The sequence below is a fragment of the Zootoca vivipara genome, chromosome 13 (genome assembly GCF_963506605.1).
Source record: "Zootoca vivipara chromosome 13, rZooViv1.1, whole genome shotgun sequence".
Lineage (NCBI taxonomy): Eukaryota > Metazoa > Chordata > Lepidosauria > Squamata > Lacertidae > Zootoca > Zootoca vivipara.
The window spans coordinates 24,500,588-24,527,955 of NC_083288.1; the positions used below are offsets into that span (position 1 = coordinate 24,500,588).

Consider the following 27,368-nt stretch of genomic DNA (forward strand, 5'->3'; position numbering starts at 1 on the left):
GTCTAAATGTGCCCCAAGATTCCTAGTTCTCCTTCAGAACAAGTTAATACACCTCAGGGGTGCTATGGACTGACAGAGCAGAAGGTGAGGTCTGGGAATATCCCAGGGGTGAGCTAGACCCCTCTGGGTATTGGACAAACACACTTTCTGCATTTCCGTTTCCTGCATTTTCACAGGTGTCCACATGAGGGCACCAAGGCAGAGAGGGAATGTGAAAACAAATGGCAACGGTAAATAATTTTCTGCCAAAATCTTTTTGGGCCTGGTTTGGCAACAGACGTCAACACCCACCCACCCCATTTCCCATGCTTTGAGCACCCCTCAGCCCTGAAGCACTAAGGTGTGACATGCTCCACCTGCCAAAAGGCCTTGTTTTCCCTGCCCCAGAGAGAGTGATACCCATTGACAAGGCCTCACAGCACCACCACCTCCCGGACCCGCTTAGTCAGCCAAATTCAAAAATGGACCATGTCTAGCAACAACTTTTGATAACTAGGGGGGGGGACTGGGGAGGCAAGCAGTGGCAGGGGTGGGGAACTATTGAAGAGGGAAAATTGAAACAGAATGGACTAGCGCAGGCATGTCCAACAGGTAGATCGTGATCTACCAGTAGATCACTGGACATCTGTGGTAGATCACCAGTAGATCAGTGGCTCTCCCCCAAAAGAAGCTAAAAAACTTTGGCTCCCCCCAAAAAAACTCAACACCTTTGTCCTGCACCCCTAAAATGACCTGAACCACCAAAACCAGAGCTTCCCTTCTTAAAAAAAAGCTCAATGTTGCTTTCCTCCTTCCTAAAGAAGCTCAACAACTTTTACATGAACCCCAAAAACAGGGCTTTCCTTCCCCCCAAAAGGGGGTAGATCACTGCCAGTTTTTAACTCTGTGAGTAGATCACAGTCTCTTGGAAGTCTCTTGGAAGTTGGCCACCCCTGGACTAGCGGATCAAAACTAAAATGTAAATGACGAGGACATTGCCCAAATAAGTTACATAATTTAATACATCAATATCTCACACTTACTTGAAAATGCTCAGGCCAGGGGACATGCGGGTTTTGTTTTCGTTTGCCATTTTAAGTCTGAGAACAACCCTGCAAATTGAATTAGGCTGAGATGCAGGTCTTTCCCACACTTGCGCTTGTCCTGTGCTGAGAATTGGTGGTGGTAGTGGTGGTTGTATTATTGTTTTATTTATACCCCGCCCATCTGGCTTACAGCATATATAAAAAATAGTAAAACATCAGACATTAAAAATTTCCCGAGACAGGGCTGCCTTCAGGTGTCTCCTAAAAGTCAGATAGTCGTTTATTTCCTTTGGGGGGGGGGCATTCCACAAGGTGGGTGCAGATCTTAGCGGTTTTCTACTTGCCCACTCTTTGTAGGCACAGATCTGGGTGGTTTTGCCTCTGCCCTGCCTCTTTCCCCCAGAAAACCTGCTCTTTAGCACTAAATCGGAATGAGCCAAGCAATCTGCGGAAAAACCTGATTGCCAGTTGTTCTTATTCAAAACTAAAGATTGGGTTTCCCTAGCAGGGCAAACAGAGAGGGGTGTGGATCAGCTAATAGTGACAGACCCTGGGTCAACCAGCAAACTGCAAGGCGCCATGAGTCTGCCACCCTACTCAACAGCCCCAACCCCCTGGCTGTTGAGGTTATTTTCTGCAGTGCAGGCTTGTCCAGAGCATTAAAGGAAGAGGAACTACCCTGCCCTCAGCGCTCCTCTGGTCAGCTTGGCAGGGATCTCCTCCTCTGCAGGAAAAAGCTCCTGTTTGGGCTTCTTGACCGCTCTTGCGGTTGTTTTGTGTGTTTTTGGCCTCTTTGCCTCTTCCTTCTCCTTGTTTGTTGTTGTCTTTCCTTCACTGAAACATAAGCCATTTTAAAATCCCTGGGCGCATACCCAAATGAAACGCCTGTGGGTGTGGAACTTTTCACCAGGCTGGATGTTAAGCAGAGGGCGGTGGGTGGGGAGAGAGAGAAAGCTGGCTTGATGCTGAAGGCACAAAGTCTGCATTTTGCCACACTCTTAAAATGGAGTGGACGAGAATGGTAGCAGACGAGAATGGGGCAAGGCTGTCGTAGGTGCTAGGCAGATTTCACATTGCACTGGGGGACATAAGCTTGCTGTGCCTGGTCTCCCACAGCCTTGGATTCAAGCAGAGATCAGGCATGGCTCTGTCTCTCTGGCTTCCCAGCTTGCTTCCTCCTGCTTCTAGCTCTCACACCTGCACTCTGGCCTTTTGTCTTTCTAACTACCAGAAAGTTGGGGGAGAAGACCCCACCCCTTTGTTCTCTAGCACACAGTCACTTCCTTTGTTACCTTAATGGCTCGTACCAAGAAACATGCCTGGCTATTTCCGCAACTGAATCCCAGTTGGATCCAGGAACTCAAGCATACAGCCTACCCTACCCCCTTCCCCACCCCAAATCACAACACTATGTTGGGATTATGTCTTAAGATGTTTCAAAGAGATGCTAGAAAACACTGGATTTATTTTCAGCTGCCGACAAATGAAGAAGAAGAAAACAAGACATTGCCATCAAACATGTATTACTGGAGCATAAAAATATGGAATACATAGTTGTGATCTCTGAATTTAATCAACAGAAGTCCATGTTCATGAAGGTGGGCAGCAGTAAGATAATGTTTGCTGGGGCATTTTTGGAATGATATATGTGTCAGGTATTTTTAGGTTTTTCTTTGCTCTTTTTAATATTTTGTTTTTCAAGAAAGAGAGAGGTGGGATATGTTTTTGCCATGCACTGAAGAAACTTCCACAAAAGAAATATGCTCTTCCTTAAACAGTTATTGGAGTGAACTCTTCCCCAATTCCTCTGCCCTTCCTCTCAGAAGACAGAAGAGTTTGTCAGGCAGCCTTGAGCTGTTTGCAAAAAAAACCCAAACAAGCACCCTCACTGCATCAAAACTTTATCACCCACTGGGATGGTGTTTAGTCTGTAGGGTAACATGCTCATTGACAGGGGCAAAGGGCAGGGAGATGAACTTTTGGGGGACTAAATATTAGAACCGTTGAATTGTAGAGTAGGAAGGGACCCCAGTGGCCATCTAGTCCAACGCCCTGCAATGCAGGAAACTCAACTAAAGCATCCGTGATGGGTAGCCACCCCCTTCCCGGTTCTAACCTGCTATTCACCCATCACTGATCCCATTCCACACCGCTTCTTTTTCTCTTGCCCCAACCCCAAATATTGCATTGCTCCTTGAACTTTTGTGAGAAAGAAATCCTCACCATGATTCCCCCCAAACCTCAAACAGACCCTTTAATGTGAGTGAACCTTCTCTCTGTTAAACCAGCCCTTTATGAAGAACAGTGAGGACTGGAATTCTCACTCTGAAAGGAGCATACGTGGTTTGCATGCTATAGGTCCCCAGTTCATTCCAGTTCTCCGAGTAGGGTTGGAAAAGACCAGGGGTCCCCAAACTACGGCCCCCGGGCCGGATGCGGCCCAATCGGCCTCCCAATCCGGCCCGCGGCGCCCCCCGCCGCCCGCTGCCGCCGCCCGCTCTTACGGCGCGCGGCGCGGCGACGATCTTTAAAATCGGCAAAAAAACACCGAAAATCCTTTGTGCGCATGCATATGGCCTCTCCCGACCCAGAAGAGGTCATTTCCGATGCACTTCCGGGTCGGGGGAGCCCCATACGCATGCGCACAAGCGATTTTCGGCGATTTTTTTCCCCGCCCGTGTGCGCATGCGCACGGGCGCGCACTCCCCTGCCCTCCGGCCCGCTGCGCGCACACTCCCCTGCCCTCCGGCCCGCCGCGCGGTCGGCGCGGCGGGCACCGGCCCACTGCGCGGTAAGTCTGGGGACCCCTGGAAAAGACCCTTGCCTTGCCTGAAACCCTGGAGAGATTTCTCTCTGGGTTTCCCAAACTGGGGACTCAGTTGTTTTTGAACTACAATTCCCAGGACGAGTGGTGAGGGGTGATGGGAATTGTAGTCCAAAAACAGCTGGAGACCCCAGTTTGAGAAAGCCTGATGTAGACAGTAGTGAGCTGGATGGGCCATTGGTCTGACTTACTATAAAGCAGATTCCTAGGGATGCGGGTGGCGCTGTGCTCTAAACCACTGAGCCTCTTGGGCTTGCCAATCAGAAGGTCTGCGGTTCGAATCCCCGCAACGGGGTGAGCTCCTGTTCCTCTGTCACAGCTCCTGCCAACCTAGCCAACCGGTAGTGGCACCAGCTCCTGCCAACCGGTAGTGGCACCAGCTCCTGCCAACCGGTAGTGGCACCCGCCCTGTGGAACGCCCTCCCACCAGATGTCAAAAAGAAAAACAACTACCAGACTTTTAGAGGACATCTGAAGGCAGCCCTGTTTAGGGAAGCTTTTAAATGAGTGTATTTTAATATTTCTGTTGGAAGCCGTCCAGAGTGGCTGGGGAAACCCAGCCAGATGGGCGGGGTATAAATAATATTATTATTAGCCATTCAAAAGCACGCCAGTGCAAGTAGATAAATAGGTATCGCTATGGCGGGAAGGTAAACAGTGTTTCCGTGTGTTCTGGTTTCCATCACGGTGTGCCATTGCGCCAGAAGCGGTTTAGTCATGCTGGCCACATGACCCAGAAATCTGTCTGCAGACAAAAACTGGCTCCCTTGGCCTGAAAGCAAGATGAGCGCCGTAACCCCATAGTCACCTTTGACTGCACTTAACTGTCCAGGGGTCCTTTACCTTTTTACTTTCCTAGGTACCAGGGAAGCAGTTAGGGCTCCCCTTTAATTCTGTGTTTTATTAAACCCCTGACTTAGAGCAGCTCGCCAAACTATGATGGATGTCTCAGGGTTTTGAAAAAAAAATAGCAATCATGCAATGCAGCCTTCGTCGTCCTGGCCCCCTCCAGATGTTGTGGACTCTTATTTATTTTATATCTATACACCACATTCTCATAAAATATCAAGCTGGGATACAGCAATATACGCTTTTTCTGGGTGGGGCTGCTGGGAGTTGTAGTCCAGTACATTGGCAAAAGTTGATGCAATGTGTTGAACTCATCTAACACAAATGTCCACAAAGCCTTAAGCACTGGTGGACTAGTAGGAAATGTGAGCTTTCCCCTATGTTTCCCGGCTTCTGGTGCAGTGGTGTTTAAAGGCACACCGACCCCTGTGTGTGACATCTGCCTGGATAGCTCAGTTGGTTAGAGCGTGGTGCTGATAATGCCAAGCTTGCAGGTTCGATCCCTGCATGGGACAGCTGCGTATTCCTCCTTCGCAGGGGGTTCATCTAGATGCTCCTCAGGGTCCCTTCTAATTCTTCTATGATTCTACAGATTGTTGTAGGGATTAAATGAGGAGGGGGAGAACCATGTAGGCCACCTTAAGCCCCTGGGTAGGTGGGCGGGTGCGAGGAGAGGTGGGCTATAAATGCAACAAATAACTAAAGCTCAAGAGCAGCACCTGAGCACAAGAGCCCTCTACCCTCCTGCAATTTCCAGCAACTGGTATTCAGAACCGTTACTGCCTTTGTGGACGCAGAGCCTAGGCACCATGCTGATGGAGAGAGCTGACGTTCCCATGTTGACGTTTTGCCTGCCTTTTCCCCCAGAAAAGGAGACGGCTTTGAGGTATCTGTGGCCACCGTCCAATGCTGGTTGCTTCTGGGCAGTGTCTTCAGCAGTACCAAGCAGTGCTGTGGTGTGATATGCCAGCTGATTGGCAGAGAGCGCCTGGTGGGCGGGCATCCTAAGCAGATAAGAGCTTGGATCAGAAGTGCCAAAGGTTGGCCTGGAGAGAGAGAGAGAGAGGAGAGTGTGCTTGAGTTTGGGAAGCGCTGGGAAGGACACAGACAGAATCGCAGAATCATAGAACTGCAGAGTTGCAATGGGCGCCCTCAGGGGAGCCCCGTCTTTGCGTTGGCTCTGCATCCTCCTGGTGCTGGCGGGGCTGGCTCCCCTCACTGCTGCCCAGTACTGGTGGTCTTGGCGTCACCAAGAAACCACAACTGCAATGATGCCAACAACCCCCAAAGGTAGGTGCAAAAGGCTTCCTGCCACCCCGCTTTCCATTGCTCTTCTATGCGTCGAAGGGGTTGGAAATGCAGAAGGCTCCAGAAAGGTTAATCTCAAATGTTGGGAGCAGAGAGGGCTTGGAGTCAGTTAAAACTGCTCGGTTGGGTTGTAAATAGAGCAAGGTGGTACAGATGGGGGAAAGGGCTTAGGAGTTTGCAACGGGAGGTGTTTGGACTGCAGCTGCGTGGGGTTAGAGCGACCACCATATAGTTTGTGTGGCAGGCAGGATTTCAACAGGTGCTGCTTTCCCTTGCATGGAGATGCAGTGAGATGCACAGCTTTCCCAAGAGTTGCACAGCACATGGGGTCTGCTTGTTGAATTGTTGCCTTTTCTGCCGCTAGGAAAGCTACAGGAGCCTTGCCAGGGAAAGTTGGGTAGAGTGCTGTGTGGTGGATAGCATGCTAAACTCTGACAGGGGAGACTGGTTCAAATTTCTGTTTAGATCTGATGCTTCAAGAGCAGTATTGGCCAGGTTGGTCTCTGGCCTGAGCTACCTCACAAGGTTGTTGTGAGCCCTACCCTGAGCACAGAAGGAGGAAGAATTGGATGTACTTACTTACTTACTTACTTACTTAATTTGTATGCCACCATATACCTGTAGGTCTCGGCGGTTCACAATTGGATGCAGCAATAAGAAATAAAACAAACATGGCATTCTCCTAACTTTGGCTTTTCTTCCCTGATAGCTCAGTTGATAGAGCATGAGACTCTTAATCTCAGGGCCATGGGTTCGAGCCCCATGCTGGGTGAAAAGATTCCTGCATTGCAGGGGGTTGGACTTAGATGATCTTTGTGATCCCTTCCAGCTCTTATGATTCCATGACTCCCCTGCTCTGGAAAACAAATGTCGGAAACAAGAGCGGTTTTCTTTTACATTTTGGGCGCTCTGATGTGGTGGTAAGCTCCTAACCCGGTTTCATTTTGCCTTCCCAGCCACGGAAGCAGATGTGGAAGAACCCACTGAGAAAACGGTCCTGAGCACCCCCATCCTTTGGGACACACCAGGGACATTTACAGAGGAGGTGGCGGTCTCCTCTGAAGCAACAACACCAGGCCTGGTAAGCAGATGCCGTGGGATGGCTGGGTAAGGCCAGGGCATGTCTAGCACCCATGTTCGTTGCGAATCATCTAGCAAATTTAGCAGAACTCTAGAACTGGAGAGAGCTTGTAGGCCATCAAACTGTTACAGCAGGCATGGGGGATCTGGGACGCTCCAGATGTTGCTGCACTACAACTCCCAACACCCCTGGAGATACTGGATGGGGATTCTGGGAACTGGAGTCCAACAACATCCAGGAAAGCCACAGGTTCCCTGTCCCTGCACTGCAGCATGAGAAACCTCTGGCCCACCAGATGTTGTCTGGCGCTGGTTCAGATCAGCCTCAGTCAGTGGCTAAAAATGACAAGAGTTATATTCTAGCAGCTTCCGGAGGGTCACAGGCTTCCCACCCCTGATCTTCATGCTAGTGAGCAGGGTTTGGTTTTGTTTTTCATCTGGGAAGGCCCCTATGCCTTTAAGAAGGTAAAAGGTAAAGGAGCTCTGGACAGTTATGTCCAGTCAAAGGCGACTACAGTATGGGGTTGTGGCGCTCATCTCGCTTTCAGGCCGAGGGAGCCGGTGTTTGTCCACAGACAGCTTTCCGGGTCATGTGGCCAGCATGACTAAAATGCTTCTGGCTCAACGGAAACCAGAGCGCACGGAAACGCCGTTTACCTTCCCGCCACAGTGGTACCTATTTATCTACTTGCACTGGTGTGCTTTCGAACTGCTAGGTTGGCAGGAACTGGGACTGAGCAATGGGAGCTCACCTCGTCGTGGGGATTCAAACTGCCGACCTTCCGATCGGCGAGCCCAAGAAGCTCAGTGGTTTAGACCACAGCGCCACTTTAAGAGCAGTGTGGCAAGTAGAGAGTCGAGGCGTTCCCCAGACATCACTATATTTCTATACAGAATAAAGCTTTCACCTCCTAGATTTCTGGCTTCCCCAAAGCTTCCTAATAAAGCAAGGTTTTGACAGTGTGACAGTGTGCCTGTGACGGATGTGTAAAATCATTATGAAGGGAGAGCGCAGCTGCAAAGGCGTGTGTTTGGTGCATATTTGTTTCATTTTATATGGGTGCATATTTGTTTCATTTTACTTCTATTTATTGCATTTCTATCCCACCTTTTTTATTCCAAGGAGCTCAAGGTGCCACAAAAGATTCCCTCCCCCACCCCTTCCTCATTTAATCCCCACAACAACCCTGTGAGGTAGGTTAGGCTGAGAGGCAGTGACTAGCCCAAGGTTATCCAACTTATCACCAAGCTTAAAACCATGGAAAGACCTGGTTTGAACAGAGACGTTGGATTCTTATCTCATTATACATGATAAAGCGATCTTCAGCCATCTCACCCCTTGCTTTTTCATGCAAGACCATTTGCAGTCGTTTACAGTCGTCAACAGCTATCAGTCAGTCAATCACCCATTTCCACCACCCTTCTGAGTGATACCCCTCCCCACCCTTTCTCTACATATAAGGGTCTGGGGACTTCTATTTCAGTGTATCTGAAGAAGTGTGCATGCACACGAAAGCTCATACCAAAATAAAAAACTTAGTTGGTCTTTAAGGTGCTGCTGGAAGGTATTTTGTGTGTTTGTGTTTCGATTACATCAGACCAACACAGCTACCTACCTGTAACCAAGGTTATCCAGTGAGCTTCATGGCCGAGTGGGGATTTCGAACCCTGGCAGTAATAGGAGCAATTCATTATATATTTTATATCATAAAATTTCTACACCTCTTGATGATAAAAAAGAAAAGAAAAAGAAACACCTTAAATCACTTTACAAAATAACACTTCGCGTTTATGTAGCATTTTCAAATCACTTGTAGTGTTTTGCGTAATTTCCGTAATCTTTTACGGAATATAATCTATCATCCCCCCTGTATTGTAGGTTGACAGAAGAGAACTATGGCTACCAAGTTGTATGCCCTCTGTGTGCGCACACACGTGGAATCCTGGGAACTGTATTTTGCTATGGGCGCAGGCAGTGCTTTTTTTCTGGGGGTACGCAGGGATATGCATACCCCTAAACATTTTGTGAATCTTTGTACTTTTGTCCATTTACTGAATTTATTTTCCCCGATCTGAACTATAAAATAGTGATTTTCTTGAGTCAAAATGAGAGTAAACATTTTTTAAGGGGAAAAAAAAGCCCTGGCCTCAGGGAAATGTAGCTTTTTGAGGGGTAAACTACAGTTCCCAGAGTTTGGGGTGGGTGCACTTTAAATGTATTTTTTTTGTGTGTGTGTGTGTGTTCATGTCCGTAGCACAATTTGAACTGAGGACTTTCAGGCCAATAGCCAACGTTCTGCACTAGCTGGAGATGATGTGTCTGACTTTGCGTGCGAAATAAGTTTGTTTCTGAATCTGGATGTGTGAATTCACAAGTGAGTGGGTGAGTGTGTAGCGGAAATAAGAATAAAATTGTACCCAGAGAGATCACCCTGCGTATATTCTGGCCTCCAGAAGGGCATAAACAAGCTTTTGCTAAAAGAACAACCCAGAATCTTGACCAACAACCCTATCGTTTTCATTTTCAAACACTTGTGTAAGAATTTGTCTAGTGTCCAAAGCCTGTTTTGGGGGCCTAATCCGGCCCCCCAAATCCAGTTTAATCCAGCCCGTGTGTCAGTTTATTTCCTGGGGTAAAATCCTTTAAAACCCTCAGCAGCTTCAATCCTTAAAAAAGCTCAAAAAAGGCTCAACAACATTGGTTGGCCCCCACGGCCCTTCACTTCATCAAATCTGGCCCTCTCTGCAAAAAGTTTGGACACCACTGGTCTAGTGCAATATTAAACGTTCCATAATTACGGATATGCTTCATGTTCACACTTCACCTGCAAGAATGGGAGAATATATGGGGGGTTTGGGGTTGGAAAAAGAGAGAGAAGTTTCATCATTTTGCAAGTCCTTCACTCCCTGAGCAGAAAAGATTTTAGAAGTATATCCATGAACACTATTCAGTGATTGGTGACCTGAAAGCTGCATGCCTTTGCGTGAAGCTGCAGCTTTCAGCACATGTCGTCTCATTACTACCTGAGAAGGGGCGTATATACAAGATTGCAATCCTGTATGTAATAATTAATCTGTAGGAGCAACCACCTCCTCATTCCATTCAGTTATAAAAGAGGGGAGGGAGCCCTTGACCGTGAGCAATGAAGAAAACCTGAAGGATACACAGCAATCAAACAGTTCCTCTGTTAAGTTCACTGATGGAACTGGCATGGAAATAAGGAACTTGAAAAGTGATAACCCACTTCAGTGTAACATGGAGATTCTGCTCTTTGCTGTGCAAGACCATTGATTCGTCTGGCTGAGTATTATCTCCCCAGGGAGAGGACCTGTAGTCTAACAACATCTGGAGGCCCACAGCGTCCCCATCCTTGGTCTATATCAGGTGTGGGCAACCTTTGACCCTTCAGACGTTGCTGGACTACAAATTCCACCATTCTTGTTTGCTGAGGCTGGTGGGCGTTGTCATTCGTCAACATCTGGAAGGCCGGGGTTCCCCATCTTTGATCTACACCAGCAGTAACCGTCCAGGGCTTTGGAAATAAGTCTTTCACCATCTTTACTTGGAGATACCCAGCAATTGAATCAGCACTGGAGTGGATAGCTCAGTTGGTTAGAGAGCAGTGCTGATAACGCCAAGGTGGCAGATTTTATCCCTGTATGGCACAGCTGCATATTCCTAGATGATGCTCAGGTCCCTTCCAACTCTAAAGTCCTACGATTCTGTGATTGAACCTGGAATCTTCTCATACAAAGCATTTGTTTTACCTCTGAGCTATGGTCTCTCCGCCCTGCCACCCGGTAGTCCGAGGAAATGGGGAATGTTTACATGCGCAAATGTAACGTAGCACATAAACAGGCTGATCGGTTATCCTTTAACCACCATGTTGTGCTCATAGCCAAAGTGCTTAGAGAGAGGCATCTGCCTGCAAGAAGAAGGCAAGGCGAGACGGACCTTTGGTCTAATCCAACAAGGCAATTCTTGAGTTCTAGGGGTTGTGAGCGGCAGCTCAGGAAGATACGTGCAGCTGTATTTCCACGCACATTCCCTGTAAAGTACATCGTCCTCCTTTGCACTGCTCTCCCTCCCAAGGCTTATGGCAATTCAGGCCAGACGGCTGCTCATCTGAGCATGCTCCCGATGTGGAAGAGGCAGACCAAAGTCCCAAGGCCAGCTTCCCCCACCCTGAGACACACCATTGCTTGCTGTTCTCTCTCGGTCCCTTTCTCTCCATTTTATCAGCAACCAAGGTCCTGTCAGACACAACAAATCCTTGGATTCAGTACATCTACAGGACTTAACTGGCCAAAGGGAAATGGCTAGAAAGGGACCAGCCCAAGCAAGGGTTGTGTGTCCTGCTTTTACAGAGGAGAGTCCTCTGTTTCAAAAGGCTGCCAGGAGATGCTGCTCTGTTTAATGGTGTCTTCCATTGAAAAGTGCCCGTCCTCTTCCTAATTTTTAAACATTACTTTTTTAAGTGTGGGTTTTTTACTTTATTTGGGCTGCTTGGTTGGGATGGTGTTGCCTGTCTGGGCGGGGACGGCGACGAATGTTTCCTGCTGCGGGTTTTTTTAACTCTAGATGACAGGTGAAACTCAGAAAATTAGACTATCGTCAAAAAGTGCATTTATTTCAGTAATGCAGCTTACTATTTTTTCTTTTAATTTTTACAAATGCTTTCTTTTGGAAATTCCACAGTAATAAAACAAATAGTTACAATAATACAAAAAAAACCATTGCTATTACATTTCATTAATTACATTCCGTTTATAATTGACCCGCCTAACGACAAATAATTACAATTACAACAGATAAAGGCTTGACATATCTTGCTTTGCATGTCATGCATCTATCTCATATATTGGTTTCACCTTTTAAGTTGCATTACTGAAATAAATACTTTGGCCACCTCATGAGAAGAGAAGAATCCTTGGAAAAGACCCTGATGTTGGGAAAGATTGAGGGCACTAGGAGAAGGGGACGACAGAGGACGAGATGGTTGGACAGTGTTCTCGAAGCTACGAACATGTTTGACCAAACTGCGGGAGGCAGTGCAAGACAGGAGTGCCTGGCGTGCTATGGTCCATGGGGTCACGAAGAGTCGGACACGACTAAACGACTAAACAACAACAACAACTGAAATAAATGCACTTTTTGACGATATTCTAATTTTCCGAGTTTCACCTGCATTTGTTTGGAGGAAGTGTGGTGCTTTGCCTGTTTTGGATGGTGGTGGTTCTGAGCATTGCCTTTTTAAAAATCCTGTCAAATGGGTAGTTTCTGGTGCCCCCCAACAGCTGGTGTAGAATACAATGGCCAGACCAGGAGCTTCCACCTGAGAACATGTGACACCATTGTTAAAACAGCTCCTCTGGCTGCCCACTTGCTGCTGAGAGTGGTCCGAGCTTCTTGTGTTGATTTACAAAGCCCTGAACAACTTAAAGCCCTGGGTATCTCAGGGGTTGCCTTAACCCAGGCATCCCCAAACAGCGGCCCTCCAGATGTTTTGGCCTACAACTCCCATGATCCCTAGCTAACAGGACCAGTGGTCGGGGAAGATGGGAATTGTAGTCCAAAACATCTGGAGGGCCGAAGTTTGGGGATGCCTGCCTTAACCCTTATATCCCAGTAGAGGTTTGGGGGGTTTGTGTGTGGTTTCTTTTGTAAAAATAAAATAAAAATTGGAATTTTTATGAAAGTCATACAAAACAGTACCAAGAACAAGGCAATTAAAAAACCAGATGTTCCTGATCTCAGTCACTGAGATCATCTTTAGGAGCATCGTCGGTCATTCCCTAAGTTGGTGAGGCTTGTTTGACAACAACAAGATACTGTACTGAGCCTTTAGTGTCATCTGTAATGTTGCTACGTTTTAAGTTCTAGGATTTTTGTATGCTGCTACATTTGCTATATTATTACTGTTGTTGCTGCTATTATTAAATTATTCTTGCAATCTGTTGGTTTGCCCTGATTGTCACTTTCAGCACAGTTATGTGCAGGGGTAGGCAATCTAAGGCCATGGGCCGGATGCGGCCCAATCACCTTCTCAATCCGGCCCGCAGACAGTCAGCGTGTTTTTACATGAGTAGAATGTGTGCTTTTATTTAAAATGCATCTCTGGGTTATTTGTGGGGCCTGCCTGGTGTTTTTACATGAGTAGAATGTGTGCTTTTATTTAAAATGCATCTCTGGGTTATTTGTGGGGCCTGCCTGGTGTTTTTACATGAGTAGAACGTGTACTTTTATTTAAAATGCATCTCTGGGTTATTTGTGGGGCATAGGAATTCGTTCATTATTTTTTTCCAAAATATAGTCCGGCCCACCACATGGTCTGAGGGACGGTGGACTGGCCCACGGCTGAAAAAGGTTGCTGACCCCTGGTTTTGTGTGTATGTGAAAAGGTGGCATACAGATGAATTGATTATGATTTGGAATTTTTTGCTTGCTTTGTGGTTAGTATCAGTTAGGCATAAGCCCAGTTCTGGTGTCTCTCTCCTCTCCCAATCCCATGTTATTAACACCGTATGAATAGGAAAGTGGGGAGAGCACTCTCCCTGCCGCCCCTCACTGCCTCTCATTGCCATCGCTGCCCCCACAGCCCCTCACATGCCAAGAGGACTGAACCTCTGTCCTGGGGAGCCTTTTCCCCACCCCATAGACTCTCCAGATCTTCCACTGCAGAAGTGGTTATAGTTCAACAACAAACTTCTATTCTCAGCTATAATGGATCTCGCAGGTGGAGAATGCTTTCATCTTTATAAATCTTTATTATCTGTACAGTGAATCTTTGTATGAGTGAATGCTTTGTTATCCAGTTGTAGCTGTGCTGTACTTTTGTCCTTCGTTACAGACCGCACCCCACCCCTTTTGTTATGCTTACACTTTTGTTTGCTAATAAAAAAACAAAATTAAAAAACAAAACAATCGGGGGTGCTGGGGAACATGGGCCTTATTCCCCCTCACATGATAATTGTGTGAGGGGGAAAAACCCGAAGAGGACTATAGGGATTCAAAATTCATATATATGGTCTTAACCCCTCAATGCATTAATTAGACTAGCATTTCCCAAACTTGGGTCTCCAGCTGGTTTTGGACTACAATTCCCATCATCCCTGACCACTGATCCTGCTAGCTAGAGGTGATGGGGGTTGTAGTCCAAAAACAACCAAACATAGTTTGGGAAACATTGAATTAGACTGAAGCATGTTGGTTATATGAGACTGGTTATCCCACAAACATTATGTTAGGCTGTGGTGTGCCCACAAATTCCATTTTTTCCCCTCCCAGGCTACCTCTGCAGCTGACAAGGAGGAAGTGTTTCCTGGCATGGATTTTCCCTTTCAAACCATCCTTGAAGGCAGCACTGAGGATGAAGATGATGAATTTTTACACAGCCTAGTAACAGCACTGGGGAAGGGGGTGTCAACTGGGCTGGTACGCTTCTGTTATTTTCTGTAGCAACTGAGTTGTTGTAATCTAGAGATCTTCATCTGCCCCTGAAGGCCGTCTCACGCGGCAGCTGCTACCTACCTAGTTTTAGGGCTTATCTACATCTCTGCTCTTTCCAGGAATGGCCCATGCTTTAGAAAAGCTCAGTGTTCAAGCGCCTTCTCTTTTTTTTTGCTCCAGGTGTTTCTCCATGGAAACCTGCTCTTTAAAGTTCAATCGAAACAAACGGCATTCCATGGGAAAACCTCTGCAAACGACTAAGCAAAGGGCCAAAACCTATGCCAGGAGTGAAGAAAGCAACAAATTAAAGAATCGGCTACCATTCTGAAAAACAGAGAGATGTGTTCATTGTGTAGCTCCTAGGTCTTCCTACACCATAAGAAGATAGCAGGACTTTGTTTGGGGGGCGGGGGGCCTGCTCAGTGGCAAGGAGGAGGAGACTTGGCGTCTTAGTTGGCGTCTTACAAAATATGATTTCCTAACTGTCACCATCTTGTTATCTCAGGGAGATGCAAAACCCTCAATGTCTTTAGTTCACCAAACCACAATCCGGGGAGACTCTGAGACAAAAGAGGTGCATTTGGGGTTTTGTTCTGGAAAAAGAAAGAAAGGAATAGGGGGTGGGGGGAGTTAAAGGGATAGTAACCAGAAGAGTAAAGGTAAAGGGACCCCTGACCATTAGGTCCAGTCGTGACCGACTCTGGGGTTGCGGCGCTTATCTCGTGTTATTAACCAAGGGAGCCGGCGTACAGCTTCCAGGTCATGTGGTCAGCATGACAAAGCCGCTTCTGGCAAACCAGAGCAGCGCACAGAAACGCCGTTTTGGAAACCAGAAGAAGCAAGTCCTTTATTCAATGGAACTTATTTCTGAGTAAACATACATAGTTTATTGCCTTCTGGTGTGTGGGGTTGCTGTGGTGAATATATAGCACTAAAGTGCAACAGGGAACCACCATTTTGAGTCCCGCTTTTTTTTGTTTTTTTTGCTGAGGCACTCACTGAAAATTCTCTGTTAGAGAATCCTTGCTTTCCTTCAGAGACCTACAATTCCCAAGGTTCCTTGTGGAGACAGACTGAATTACTGTTAAGCCAGTTTTAACCTGCAGTATGGATAGAATCAAAGGGGCTGGTCTTGAATAGCAACCATCATCAGAGATGCTCTATTTAGAGAATTCTCAGTTCGTTCATTTCGCCAAGTTAGAAAATGCTTTTCTTTAAACCTCCCAGAATGTCTACTAACGGCTCCTTTGTGCACCTTTCAGGCAAAGCCAGTGACGGAAAAATCATGGTGGCCTCCGGTGACTGTTACAAAGGCGCATCCTCAGAAGACTGAAGTGAGTCAATAGAGGGCTATGGCCTTCCTGGTTTGGTAAATCCATAATAATAATAATAATTAATATAATAATAATTTATTATTTATACCCCGCCCATATGGCTGGGTTTCCCCAGCCACTCTGGGCGGCTTCCAACAGAAGAATAAAATAATCGATTAAAGATTAAAAGCCTGCCTAAACAGGGCTGCCTTCAGATGTCTTCTAAAAATCTGGTACATGTTTTTCTCTTTGACATCTGATGGGAGGGCGCTCCACAGGGCGGGCGCCACCACCAAGAAGGCCCTCTGCCTGGTTCCCTGCAGCTTGGCTTCTTGCAGTGAGGGAACAGCCAGAAGGCCCTCAGCGCTGGATCTCAGTGTCCGGGCTGAACAATGGGGGTGGAGACACTCCTTCAGGTATACTGGACCGAGGCCGTTGAGGGCTTTAAAGGTCAGTACCAAAACTTTGAATTGCGCTTGGAAACGTACTGGGAGCCAATGTAGATCTTTCAAGACTGGTGTTATGTGGTCTCGGAGGCCGCTCCCAGTCACCAGTCTAGCTGCCGCATTCTGGATTAGTTGTAGTTTCCGGGTCACCTTCAAAGGTAGCCCCACGTAGAGCGCATTGCAGTAGTCCAAGCGGGAGATAACTAGAGCATGCACCACTCTGGCGAGACAGTCCGTGGGCAGGTAGGGTCTCAGCCTGCGTACCAGATGGAGCTGATAGACAGCTGCCCTGGACACAGAATTGACGTGCACCTCCATGGATAGCTGTGGGTCCAAAATGACTCCCAGGCTGTGCACCTGGTCCTTCAGGGGCACAGTTACCCCATTCAGGACCAGGGAGTCCTCCACACCTGCCATGGCATATGTTTGTGAGGCAGCATCACCAATACAGTTAATCTCAGCTACTGCTCTGTAGGTATATTGTCCAGGGCTTTTTGAAATATTTCAGGACCTCCCTGGGGAATTAGGAAGATATACTGAAAGACATTGTACTGGTTATTTGGAAGGCCCATCCACTCACTTGACACAGTCATTTACACTGAGACATTGACAGACACAGCTTTGCTCAAAAACAATATGGTGTATTTTTCAGGATTCTATGAGTGGTGGCGAGTGGCGATGTGGGTTAAACCTAGGGCTTGCCGATCAGAAGGTCGGCGGTTCGAATCCCCGCGATGGGGTGAGCTCCCATTGCTCGGTCCCAGCTCCTGCCCACCTAGCAGTGTGAAAGCACGTCAAAATGCAAGTAGATAAATAGGTGCCGCTCCAGTGGGAAGGTAAACGGTGTTTCCGTGCGCTGCTCTGGTTACCAGAAACGGCTTAGTCATGCTGGCTTAGTCAATGCCAGGCCTTGACTCTCTGACCAAGCTCTATGACCTCTGACCAACACGCCCCTCATCAAATCCCAGATTGATATGAATGGTTATCTTGATAGGTCTTACTACATTTTCCTTACAAATGTGCGCCTTAACATTGTAAACAGGCAGGGAGTTTATCTGATTTTTGTCATTGTCTTGTGTCTCAGGAGGACCCACATGTCTTGACTCCTGATGTTCACCAAACTGTGGGCAGGGGAGACTCCGTGGCAAAAGAGGTATGTAGGGAGTTCGCTATCAAGAAGTCATTGCCACTATGGAAGAAGGGGGGAATGGGGAAAACAACTAAAGGGACAGTAACCAGGAAAAGCAGAACCATCAATGTTTGCAATACCAACCTCCTGGAAAGTATATGTGTATGTTTTGCAGGTAAGGTTTACTGGTAGGTTTGGTTCACATTTTAACACAAACTTCACTTTGCAAAGCAATACACTCAAGATGGCGGGGGTGGCAGCTTTCAGCCTGAGGGCCGCATTCCCTTCTGGGCAAACCTCCGAAGGCCATACCACTTTAAGCAGTCATGGCCTCCCCAAAGAATTCCAGGGAGATCCCTGTAGGAGAGCCCTATTCTCCTCAGAGAGCTACCAATCCCAAAGTGGTTTAACAATCGGCTCCTCTCCCTAGGGAACTATGGGATTTGAAGCTCTGTGAAGGGAACAAGTCTCCCAACAACTCTCAATACCTTTAACAAACTACAGTTCCCAGAATTCTCTGAGGGGAAGCTATGACTGTTTAAAGTGCTATAATATTGCTTTAAGCGTGTACTGCAGATGGAGCCTTGTTTTTGTCAGATACTGTCCCTTCCAGATCTGCAGTTACATGGAAAGTAACAATGAGCCTTAGCAATGTAAAATGGCAGGGAGGTTATTCGATTTCCTAACTGTCGTCATCTTGCATCTCAGGAGGAACCGCAACTCTCGACTCCTTCTGTTCACCAGACTGTGGTCAGGGGGGACTCTGTGGCAAAAGAGGTATGGAGGCAGGTCGCGATCAAGAAGTCAATGTCGCTGTGGAAGAAGGAGCCTAGAGAGAATTATGGCAGCCTGACAGAGAGGCCTAGAATGGCAGCACTATTTCTTTTACATCAACATTGTGACATTTATTTCCCACTTCTCTTCCGCAAAGTTCATGATGACATATGTGGTTCTCCTTCTCATTTTTTTAATCCTCACAACAATTCTGTGAAGTAGGTCAGGCTGACAATGTAACTTGGCCCAAGGTCACCCAGTAAGATAATATATTGTCAGATAAAATATTGTCCTCCCAGTTCTACAGTTACATGGAAAGAGGGAAAGAAGAATGTTTTCTTAAAGTCTGGAATAATTAGGTGGAAATGATCCAGAAGGAAGGAACTCTGATGGGATGAAATAATAGGGGAGATTTAGAAAGGTGGGGGTGAGTTCTCTCTCTCTCTCTCTCTCTCTCTCTCTCTCTCTCTCTCTCTCTCTCTCTCTCTCTCTCACACACACACACACACACACACACACGACAGAGAGAGAGAGAGAGAGAGAGAGAGAGAGAGAGAGAGAGAGAGAGAGAGAGAGACTGCTTTAAAGTCTCTGATATGGCCCTGGAGGCCTTGAGGTGTGTCTATATTAGGGTTGCCATATTTCAAGTAACAATCCGGACACAAAAAATGGTTGAGCTTTTTTAGTGCAATCACACTGCCAAGCCTAAACCAGAGCCTGGGTTGCCAGAACCTGAGCCTGAAGCAGAGCCACCCAAGCACATTTAAAAAAAAACAAAAAATCCAGGACATTTGCTTTAAAATGTAAAATTCCCCCCGGATGGGCATGTAGGACCTGCAAAAGAGGACATGTCCAGGAATTCCCGGATGTATGGCAACCCTAGATTCCTGACCTGGTGAAAAAAGTTTTAAATGTGTAATTTATTTATTTTTTTGGCTTTTTGACAGGTGATTACAAAAGAGGAAACCTCATCCATTTCCCCTCCCAAGACAGCCACTGCCTCCATTATTGGGGTAAAAAAGGGAAACGCTGACGGGGCAAATTCCAGCCAAGTTCTTGAGAGCATGTTGCTGCTTGGCATCTTTCCGTCCCAGCAAGCCATCCCATAGACACACTGTCCTTTGGCACCCCTCCTATCAGCTGTTAACCAATCATATCCATTTGTTCCCATTTCCTCTTTGCTGGGCCTTTCCTTGGTCCCTGACCCCTTAGAGGCCTTGCCCTTCCTTCCTTTTCCATAAAGCTAATGCCCACTAGGCTTCTTTTGGCCTCTTCTTGCTTCTGGCATTTTGAAAGCAGACAGATGTGTGCACTGTGTAGCTGCTGGGTCTTCCTGCATTATAAGAAGATGCATGCATGTACTGTATGTTTTTTGGGCAGGGATGTGCTCTGTGGAGGAGACCTGATTTTAGATGGAGATGATGTCTCTTAGAAAATACATGTTGTATCCAGAAGGCCAGTAAACATTTGATGCCTTTTGTTCAGCAAATCATAAGAGAGGACCCTGTGGCAGAACAGGTAGTCTGGAGTTTGGCTGTCCACTGTGTTCACAGAGTGATAATTGTACCGTAGTTCAGTGGCACACCTTCATAAAGAGAGCTGTGGAGAGGACCCACAGACTTTTCAGATGTGCATAGAAAACATATTTTCACCAGGTAAGGAAACTTCCCTCTTCGCTTGCCGATCAGAAGGTCGGCAGTTCAAATCCCCGCGACGGGGTAAGCTCCCGTTGCTCGGTCCCTACTCCTGCCAACCTAGCAGTTTGAAAGCGCGCAGTCCAAGTAGATAAATAGGTACCGCTCCGGCGGGAAGGTAAACAGCGTTTCCGTGTGCTGCTCTGGTTTGCCAGAAGCGGCATAGTCATGCTGGCCACATGACCGGCTGTACACCGGCTTCCTCAGCCAATAAAGCGAGATGAGCGCTGCAACCCCAGAGTCGTCCGCGACTGGACCTAATGGTCAGGGGTCCCTTTACCTTTAGGAAACTACCCAGCAAGCATCTTTGATGTAACTCTATCCAGGAGAGAAGAGCCCTTAGGGAGCTGAAACGTGCAACCTTAAATATTTTTGTGGGAGGAAAGATGTAAACATCTGTTTTCACTGACCACCTCAAAGTCAGTATTACTTAATCCTAATCCCAGGCTGTTTAGGACTTTATAGGTCAACAGTAGCACTTTGTGGTGAGCCCAGAAAGAAATGTAGATAGCTTGATATATTACTTATTAAATATAGAAATAACATGGTTTGACTCAAGAGATTAATCTATAACCTGTATTCTGATTCAATTGGAGTTTCTGAGACATCTTCAAAGGCAGATGCCTAGTTCACATGTCACACTAAACCATAGTTTGTTTTAAACCATGGCTTAATCATGATCCTTTGGGTGACTCCTGTAGCACAAAGAAGCCATGGTACGGCTGTCTCTCCATATGAACCATATGAATTGTGGTTTGTTTGCTTCCCACAAAGCATGAGCAGTCAAGCCCGAAATAAGCCAAGAAGAAACCTTCCCTTATTTCCAGTATTACTCATGATTTGTTTGCTTCAAACAAACTATGATCTGGGTTTGTACAACACAATATACTGTGGTTTGTTTGTACTATGCATTGCACCTGCAGGGGAACAGACACGTTTGCAATTAAGCACTGGTGTTGGCTTAGTGTGACATGCAAATGAGGGCAGTCATCCAATTTGTATGTGACTAGGCCATTAAGGGCAGAGGCCCTGCCTCATTTTGCTAGGAAGACCTGCTACAAACATACCAGCTGAAGCTGATAAAAGGCTCTGGCTCACAGCAACAGGGGAGCATCTTGGCTGTGGCAGGATTGCACACCAGAATCCTGATGAAATGGAATAGGGAAAAGATGTAATTTCTTGCACTTGTGAGGTTGTGTCCCCCCCCCCCCTTTAGCTATTGTTTGGGACTAATAATTTTATCAATGTGGGGTTTTGTTTTTGGTTGAATGTTGGCTCTACATAAAGAAAAAGAAATCCTGCAAGTGCCTCTATGACAGGCATAGGTAAACTCCAGCCCTCCATATGTTTGGGACTACAATTCCCATCACCCCTGACCACTGGTCCTGTTAGCTAGGGATGATGGGAATTGTAGTCCCAAACATCTGGAGGGCCAGAGTTTGCCTATGCCTGCTCTATGAGTTATGACCTTCCTCTTTGTGCTCCGTTGGTGAGAGATGATCTATCGCTAACTACTTTTTCTGTTTTCCTTAGATGCATAATCTTTCCCAGTGTGTCTGTCCAGCAACACCAGGCCCTCGTGGTGCAAAGGTGCGCATCTAAGCTTTCTCCCCCAGGCCAGTCTAGTCTACAAAAGGCAGTTTCAAACACCGTCTTGAAGAACATGCATAAGGCAAATGAAAACCTACTGGGCTTCCCCAGCCATAAAGAAGGCCACATCTATACTACTATGATTGATACCTCCCCCCACCCAAACCAAAGAATCTGTGCCTTTTCAGGATGCCACATTAACCAGGCATCCAAAAGCTGCAACTGTCCCCCATCTCTGTATCTCCTTGCTGAGAAGTGTTCATGCTGTTGAGCTGTACTGATCTATTGTTTGGAGCTGTTAGTCCAGCCTTCAACTAAGGGGCATCCTGGCGCTGGAGCTGATGGGAGTTGTAGTCCCATCTGGAGGACAGCACCTGGTTGGCCGGATGCTGTGTTACTATGGGGACTCTAGCTGCTAGACAGCAACCCAAATAAATCTCAAGTGGGAAGGATGCTATTGCACTTAGGTCCTGCTTGTGGGCTCCTCATAGGAACAAGATGCTGGACCAGATGTTCCATTGACCTGGTCCAGCAGGTCTCTCCTTATGCTCTTTGCCTACAGTGAGCTGAGAAATATTTCACTCTTTATGGAAGAATTGTAGAGTTGGAAGGGACCCCAAGGGCTCTCTAGTCCAGCCCCCTGCAATGCAGGAATCTCAGCTAAAGCATCCATGACAGATGGCCATCCAACCTCTGCTTAAATACCTCCAAGAGTCCTGTGGAATCCAGTTAAGATGACTTGTCCCTAAAGGAACAACAATGGCCCCATCTCCAGCCATACATTTAAGTTTTCCCAAAATATGTGTGCATAAGCTTCTCCCAGAAGCCATTCAAAATAAGTGTGCCAAAAGCAGGCCATGAGTTGCCTGCTGGCGTTGGCTCCAGTCTGCCCATCTAATCAAGTCCAGGACTCCAGAGGTTTCTAAGAGAGAAGGGAAGCACTTTGCACAGCAGGAGAATCAGCACAGACCTTTGCTGTCGATATTGACTGTTGACTGAATCCACAGCACATGTCTCTCATCCCATGTTCTTTCCTATGGCAGGGAGACAAAGGTGACCAGGGTCCTCCAGGAGAAAGAGGACTTCCTGGGGAAAGAGGGCTAGCAGGCAATCCAGGCCAACCTGGACCTCCAGGACCCCCGGGGTCACCAGGCCAGTCCCTTCCAGGAGCACCAGAATGTGGTGGTGCCAATGGTGGAAATGAAAAGGTGAGACTGGGCCAGGGGGAGAGAACTGAGGTCACTTCCTGATGAGTTCTTTGTTGAGCATTCATCCTGATTGGCTTCCACAAAGTTTGTGGAGAGGTTAGACAGCTCTGAGCACTCATTCTGATTTATTTGGGGTAGGGTGGGGTTTATGACATCACATCAAGCATATATCACCACACACCTTCCTGTGTGTTTTCCCATCACTTTGGTTATCACAAAAAAAGATTGATTATTTTTTGGGGTGGAGGGGAGTGTGTTTGTTGTGCAACAGCACCAAATCAACTTTAATTGGGCAACCAGAATGTGCCAATATGTGATTGCTCCACAGCGGAAGATGGCAACACTTTGGAAGCACAGGGGCCAGAGGGGTATCCGGGCTGTGTGTGTTAAAATCTTTTTCCAGCCCTTTGAAGTATCATCAACTTTATGAGCAAAGGTTTTCAGGCTTTCAGGAAGGTTTCTAACCCTTTGGCCCATGCTACAGTCCCAATCTGGATTGGCGGAGGCAGCAGCTGCTATTTGCATGGAAAGAAAAGTTTCCATTTGTGTTAACTGGAGCTTTTCTTCCAGGCATAGGAGAGATGTCCAATCCAGATTGGGACTGCAGGAGGGGGAAAGTATTAAAGTCCTCCCTGCCAAGTTCCCAACGCCTGCTGTTCATTTTATTTTAAAAAAGCCATTCATGCAGCTGCTATTTTTGGGGAACAGCTTCTCTTCTGCTTTGGCCCTAAGGCACTCACACATGCATTATATCAGCACAAGGTAGACATGGAATTGCAGCCCTGTCGTGTCTTGCTTATCTCTTAAACCTAGTTCTTACTGAAGCGATAAGCTTTTATCAAGACTCTACAGATTGCAGGTGGGAGCTCTCATGGTTGAATAGGCATCTGTACAAAGAAATTCCCTGCACATTGTGCCAGCCTCCTCCCTTACATGCTAGCTTTCTGCATTTATCATTTTTGTGTGGAGGGAAATATTATTGCGTTGTTCCCACCTCCCATCTGAAGTTATCCAACTCAGACACAGGTATATCCTCTCGGGAAGAACTAGATCTTAGCTTTGGTTTCCTATGAAGTCAGAAATCTTGACAAGTGCATTACCAACTTCCCAAAGATGCCGAATGATATTTTTTTTCCTGCCTCTTAAAAGATCAGCAATACAGCTCGTGCCTCTTTTGTCATTTTTCCTAGGAGGGCAGCATCATGGAGGGGCCCCCTGGTCCAATGGGATACCCAGGTCTTCCTGGACCTCCAGGATACCCTGGTCAGGAAGGACCCCAAGGGCCCCCTGGCCTTCCAGGGCACGAAGGTCAGCAAGGTACTCCAGGCCTCCCTGGCACACCAGGCCAGCGTGGCCCAGCAGGATCCACAGGGCCTGCAGGTGTTCCGGGGCCAATGGGGGCAGAGGGAATTCCCGGAGCCATGGGCCCTGAAGGGCACCCAGGACTTCCAGGACACATGGGGCCACCAGGACCACCAGGCACCCCTGGGCAGAAAGGGCCTCCGGGACAAGAAGGGCCTCCAGGGAAGGACGGGCCAAAGGTAAGCAGTACTGAAACTGGGATCATGGGTGAACTGTCAGAGGTGTGCAGCCTAATAGCAGGAAGGCCGCTAAGTTTGGGGTTCTAGCACTTTGGGAGCATCTCTCCACCCATAACCCTTCTGAATAGGTAACCATAAATGGGGGGGGGGCATCATAGCAACCTGTCTGTATCAAGACTCCCTAAATCTCTCTCCTACCACTCTCCAATCCCTACCACTTTGCCCCATTTTTTTTTAAAAAAGTCTATGTTTCATATTGTATTTGACTAACTTGAACTTAACGATACGCAGGAGTTCTCTCTCTCTCTCTCTCTCTCTCTCTCTCTCTCTCTCTCTCTCTCTCTCTCTCTCTCTCTCTCTCTCTCTCTCTCTCTCTCTCTCTCTCTCTCTCTCTCTCTCTCTCCTCACCTGTAGCTGTGATGTTATTTGGTTTGGACTGAAACTTTCATTAGGAGGTCATTATTATTATTATTATTTTTAATCACCATTATTGTTGTTGTTGTTGTTGAGGGGGAAGGGAAGGGAGATTCTGTGTCCCCACCCACCCTGCAGCCTCTTAAGCAAAGATCCCTCTCTAAGCTTGAGCTGAAATGCTAAAATAAACTCTCTAGATAGACAATTAGGTCCTTGCCCTGTTTCACACACTTTCCGCTTGCAGCCCAGCCCAGGTTTCAGCCAGCGACTCTCACCCCCTGGCCTTCCAGGGCACGAAGGTCAACAAGGTACTCCAGGCCAGCCTGGCCCAGCAGGATCCACAGGGCCTGCAGGCATTCCGGGGCCAATGGAGGCAGAGAAGGGCAGGATAGAAGGGAAAGCTAAATTAGATGGGCAGGAACAGGGACACAAACTTGCAGGCCTCCTCCTCCCTATGCCCTGTAATAATGACAGGTATTTTGCTAGCTGGTAGATAAATGCCTGAATTTCCAAAGTGATTTGGGTGGGTTTCTGCTTGCCTTGAATCAGAAGCAGAGTGGGTGGGTGTGAGTTAGAGGCGAGGGGACACCAAGCCTACATTTCTCTTTATAAAAATAATAAAAATAATTTTAAAAATGTTGGTGGTACCTTGGTCGTCGAACGTAATCTGTTCTGGAAGACTGTTCAACTTCCAAAACATTCGACAAGCAAGGCGCAAAGGGCCGTCTGCAATTTCCGTTGAGAAAACTAAAAACATGCAGCAGAAGCTGTTCAACTTCCGAGGTGTGTTCGAAAATGGAAGCAATTACTTCCGGGTTTTCGGCATTCGAAAACCAAAACATTCGGTTTCTGAGATGCTCGGAAGCCGAGGTACCATTGTACGTTTACAAACCTATGGTTTATGTTTTAGGACTTGTGATAATGTTCATGGTTTATTCTTGCAGGGTGAGAAAGGTGAGGTCGGCCTACAGGGCCCTCCTGGCAATCCAGGTGTGAAAGGTGAAATGGGGCCTCAGGGTGTACCTGGGCCCATGGGTCCTCCTGGTGAGAATCAGGTCAGTAGAAATGCACTTTGCTCTGAGCTAGCATGCTCTCTGATACCCATCTGGGATTGCATACTTATGGCACACTAAGGCTATGTACACATTCCTGCTTACTTTGCATCCAGTGCTCTCCCACCGCTGGTTTGTGAAAACAAATACACACGAAACTAACCACAATCCACACCTGTCCTGTAGTGTCTTGAGGAACATTGCATTCTGACATGTTTTCTTCCCCCAAACCAGCTTCCATCTGATCATGAAAGCCATATGAAGGCATTAGGGTTGCCTGGCCTCCAGGTCTGACCCGAAGTCCCCAGGTTTGCCTGCCCTCCATCCAGGTGGCAGGTGGAGGGTTTGAATGTCCAGGTGGATGGGAGTGCCTTTAATAAAAAAATTATTATTATTAACAGAACTGTGCATTCAGCTTGCAGGCGCTAGCCCAGCAGGAGCTGGCTGTAAATTATAGCATAGACACTCTGGGCGATCTGCCCTCCTCTCCTCCTCCTCTCCCCTCTCTCAATTAACTTCCGTCTGCATGATCCACCGGGGGCCTCCCCAGAACATCAAATAAGTATTCCCTGGATGCCTAGATCCAGGTTTGGGCCAAGTACTCTTTGGTTAGAGGAACCCAGCAGAGATTTAAAATCGCAAAATGTGCAGCAAAGTGAAGAGTGGAAATATAGACTATTAGATCTTAAAAAGAATCCTTTCTAAGTTGCTTCCAAAATTCCCCTCAGTGGCAAACTTTGGGCTCTCAAATTTCAGTAGCACCATGTGCAACACTAAAATTCTGCACACACCCTGCTTCTTGCACTCCATTCTAAAGCATTGTTTTAGCGCCCCCTGCAATGCAGAGCCCAGTGTGACCATACCGGTCATGCTACCTTAAACCGCTTCTGGTCCCTCTTCCCTTGGCATAGAAAGAGACCACATGTAAGTGGTTTACTTACAATCTCTTCAACAGTCATATTCATGTGTTTTTCCATACATAGGCAAGAAAACACAGGCAGTAAAACGTAGGTTCCAAAGTGGTAAAAGCTTCTAAATTATTTGTATAGAAACCCAAAGATAGCTTGCTTAAGCCACACAGCCTTAGTTTGAAGCATCCAACTTAGACCTCCTTACAGGTAGGGTTCACATGATAATCCTTCCACCCAAGGTAAGGAGGCGTGACCTAGCCAAGCCTGGCAAGACAGCTTGCTCTATGGTCTTAAAGCCTTCGTGCATTAATTAGACTTAAGCGTGTTGGTTATATGAGGCTACTTATCCCACAGAAGTGGGGTGAGATGGCCCCAAAGGCAAGCTTGTGTATAACTTACACTTTCATAGAAACTTTCAAGACATTATGACCACAGACATGAGCCTGCCAAAGCATAGGGTGATCCTGGTTACATTTTAGAAGCCAAATGGAACCTGGAATTGTGATAGTTACGAGGCTTCCGTTGCTTCCTATTGTAGGGTTACCAGATGTCCCCGGTTCCCGGGGACAGTCCCCGGATTCACCAATCTGTCCCTGGACAAAATCTGTCCCCGGAATGTCCCCGGATTTTAATTAATGTCCACCTCTGGTAATGAGACACCATCACGCCAGTTAAATCTCCATAAAGACTGCACTTGCCTTCCAGTGGTCTCCCGGTTATGGGAAGCCGGTGCCTTGTGTGTGTGTTTTAATGTGTGTTT

The 27,368-nt window shown here is 47.1% G+C and overlaps 1 protein-coding gene and 1 non-coding gene across 7 annotated transcripts in view; both read left to right on the plus strand.

Annotated features, from left to right (window-relative positions):
* The window catches only part of LOC118094852 (collagen alpha-1(XV) chain), a 49,866-nt gene that overhangs the window by 6,507 nt on the left and 15,991 nt on the right, over positions 1-27,368 (plus strand). For 3 of the 6 annotated variants that reach the window (XM_060281486.1, XM_060281487.1, XM_060281488.1), the window contains 11 exons: positions 6,963-7,087; positions 14,375-14,521; positions 15,042-15,110; positions 15,799-15,870; positions 17,380-17,448; positions 18,133-18,201; positions 19,146-19,211; positions 21,426-21,482; positions 22,526-22,690; positions 23,881-24,231; positions 25,590-25,700. In XM_060281486.1, the coding sequence (XP_060137469.1) occupies positions 14,414-14,521; positions 15,042-15,110; positions 15,799-15,870; positions 17,380-17,448; positions 18,133-18,201; positions 19,146-19,211; positions 21,426-21,482; positions 22,526-22,690; positions 23,881-24,231; positions 25,590-25,700 (1,137 nt within the window). In that variant the 5' untranslated portion in view covers positions 6,963-7,087; positions 14,375-14,413. Of the gene's footprint in view, positions 1-4,878; positions 5,989-6,962; positions 7,088-14,374; positions 14,522-15,041; positions 15,111-15,798; positions 15,871-17,379; positions 17,449-18,132; positions 18,202-19,145; positions 19,212-21,425; positions 21,483-22,525; positions 22,691-23,880; positions 24,232-25,589; positions 25,701-27,368 lie in introns of those variants that run through there. The other 3 variants (XM_060281484.1, XM_060281485.1, XM_035135559.2) reach the window with 3 other exon arrangements.
* TRNAI-GAU (transfer RNA isoleucine (anticodon GAU)) lies at positions 5,140-5,213 on the plus strand. The gene has a single exon. It is a non-coding gene; the product is annotated as a tRNA-Ile (tRNA).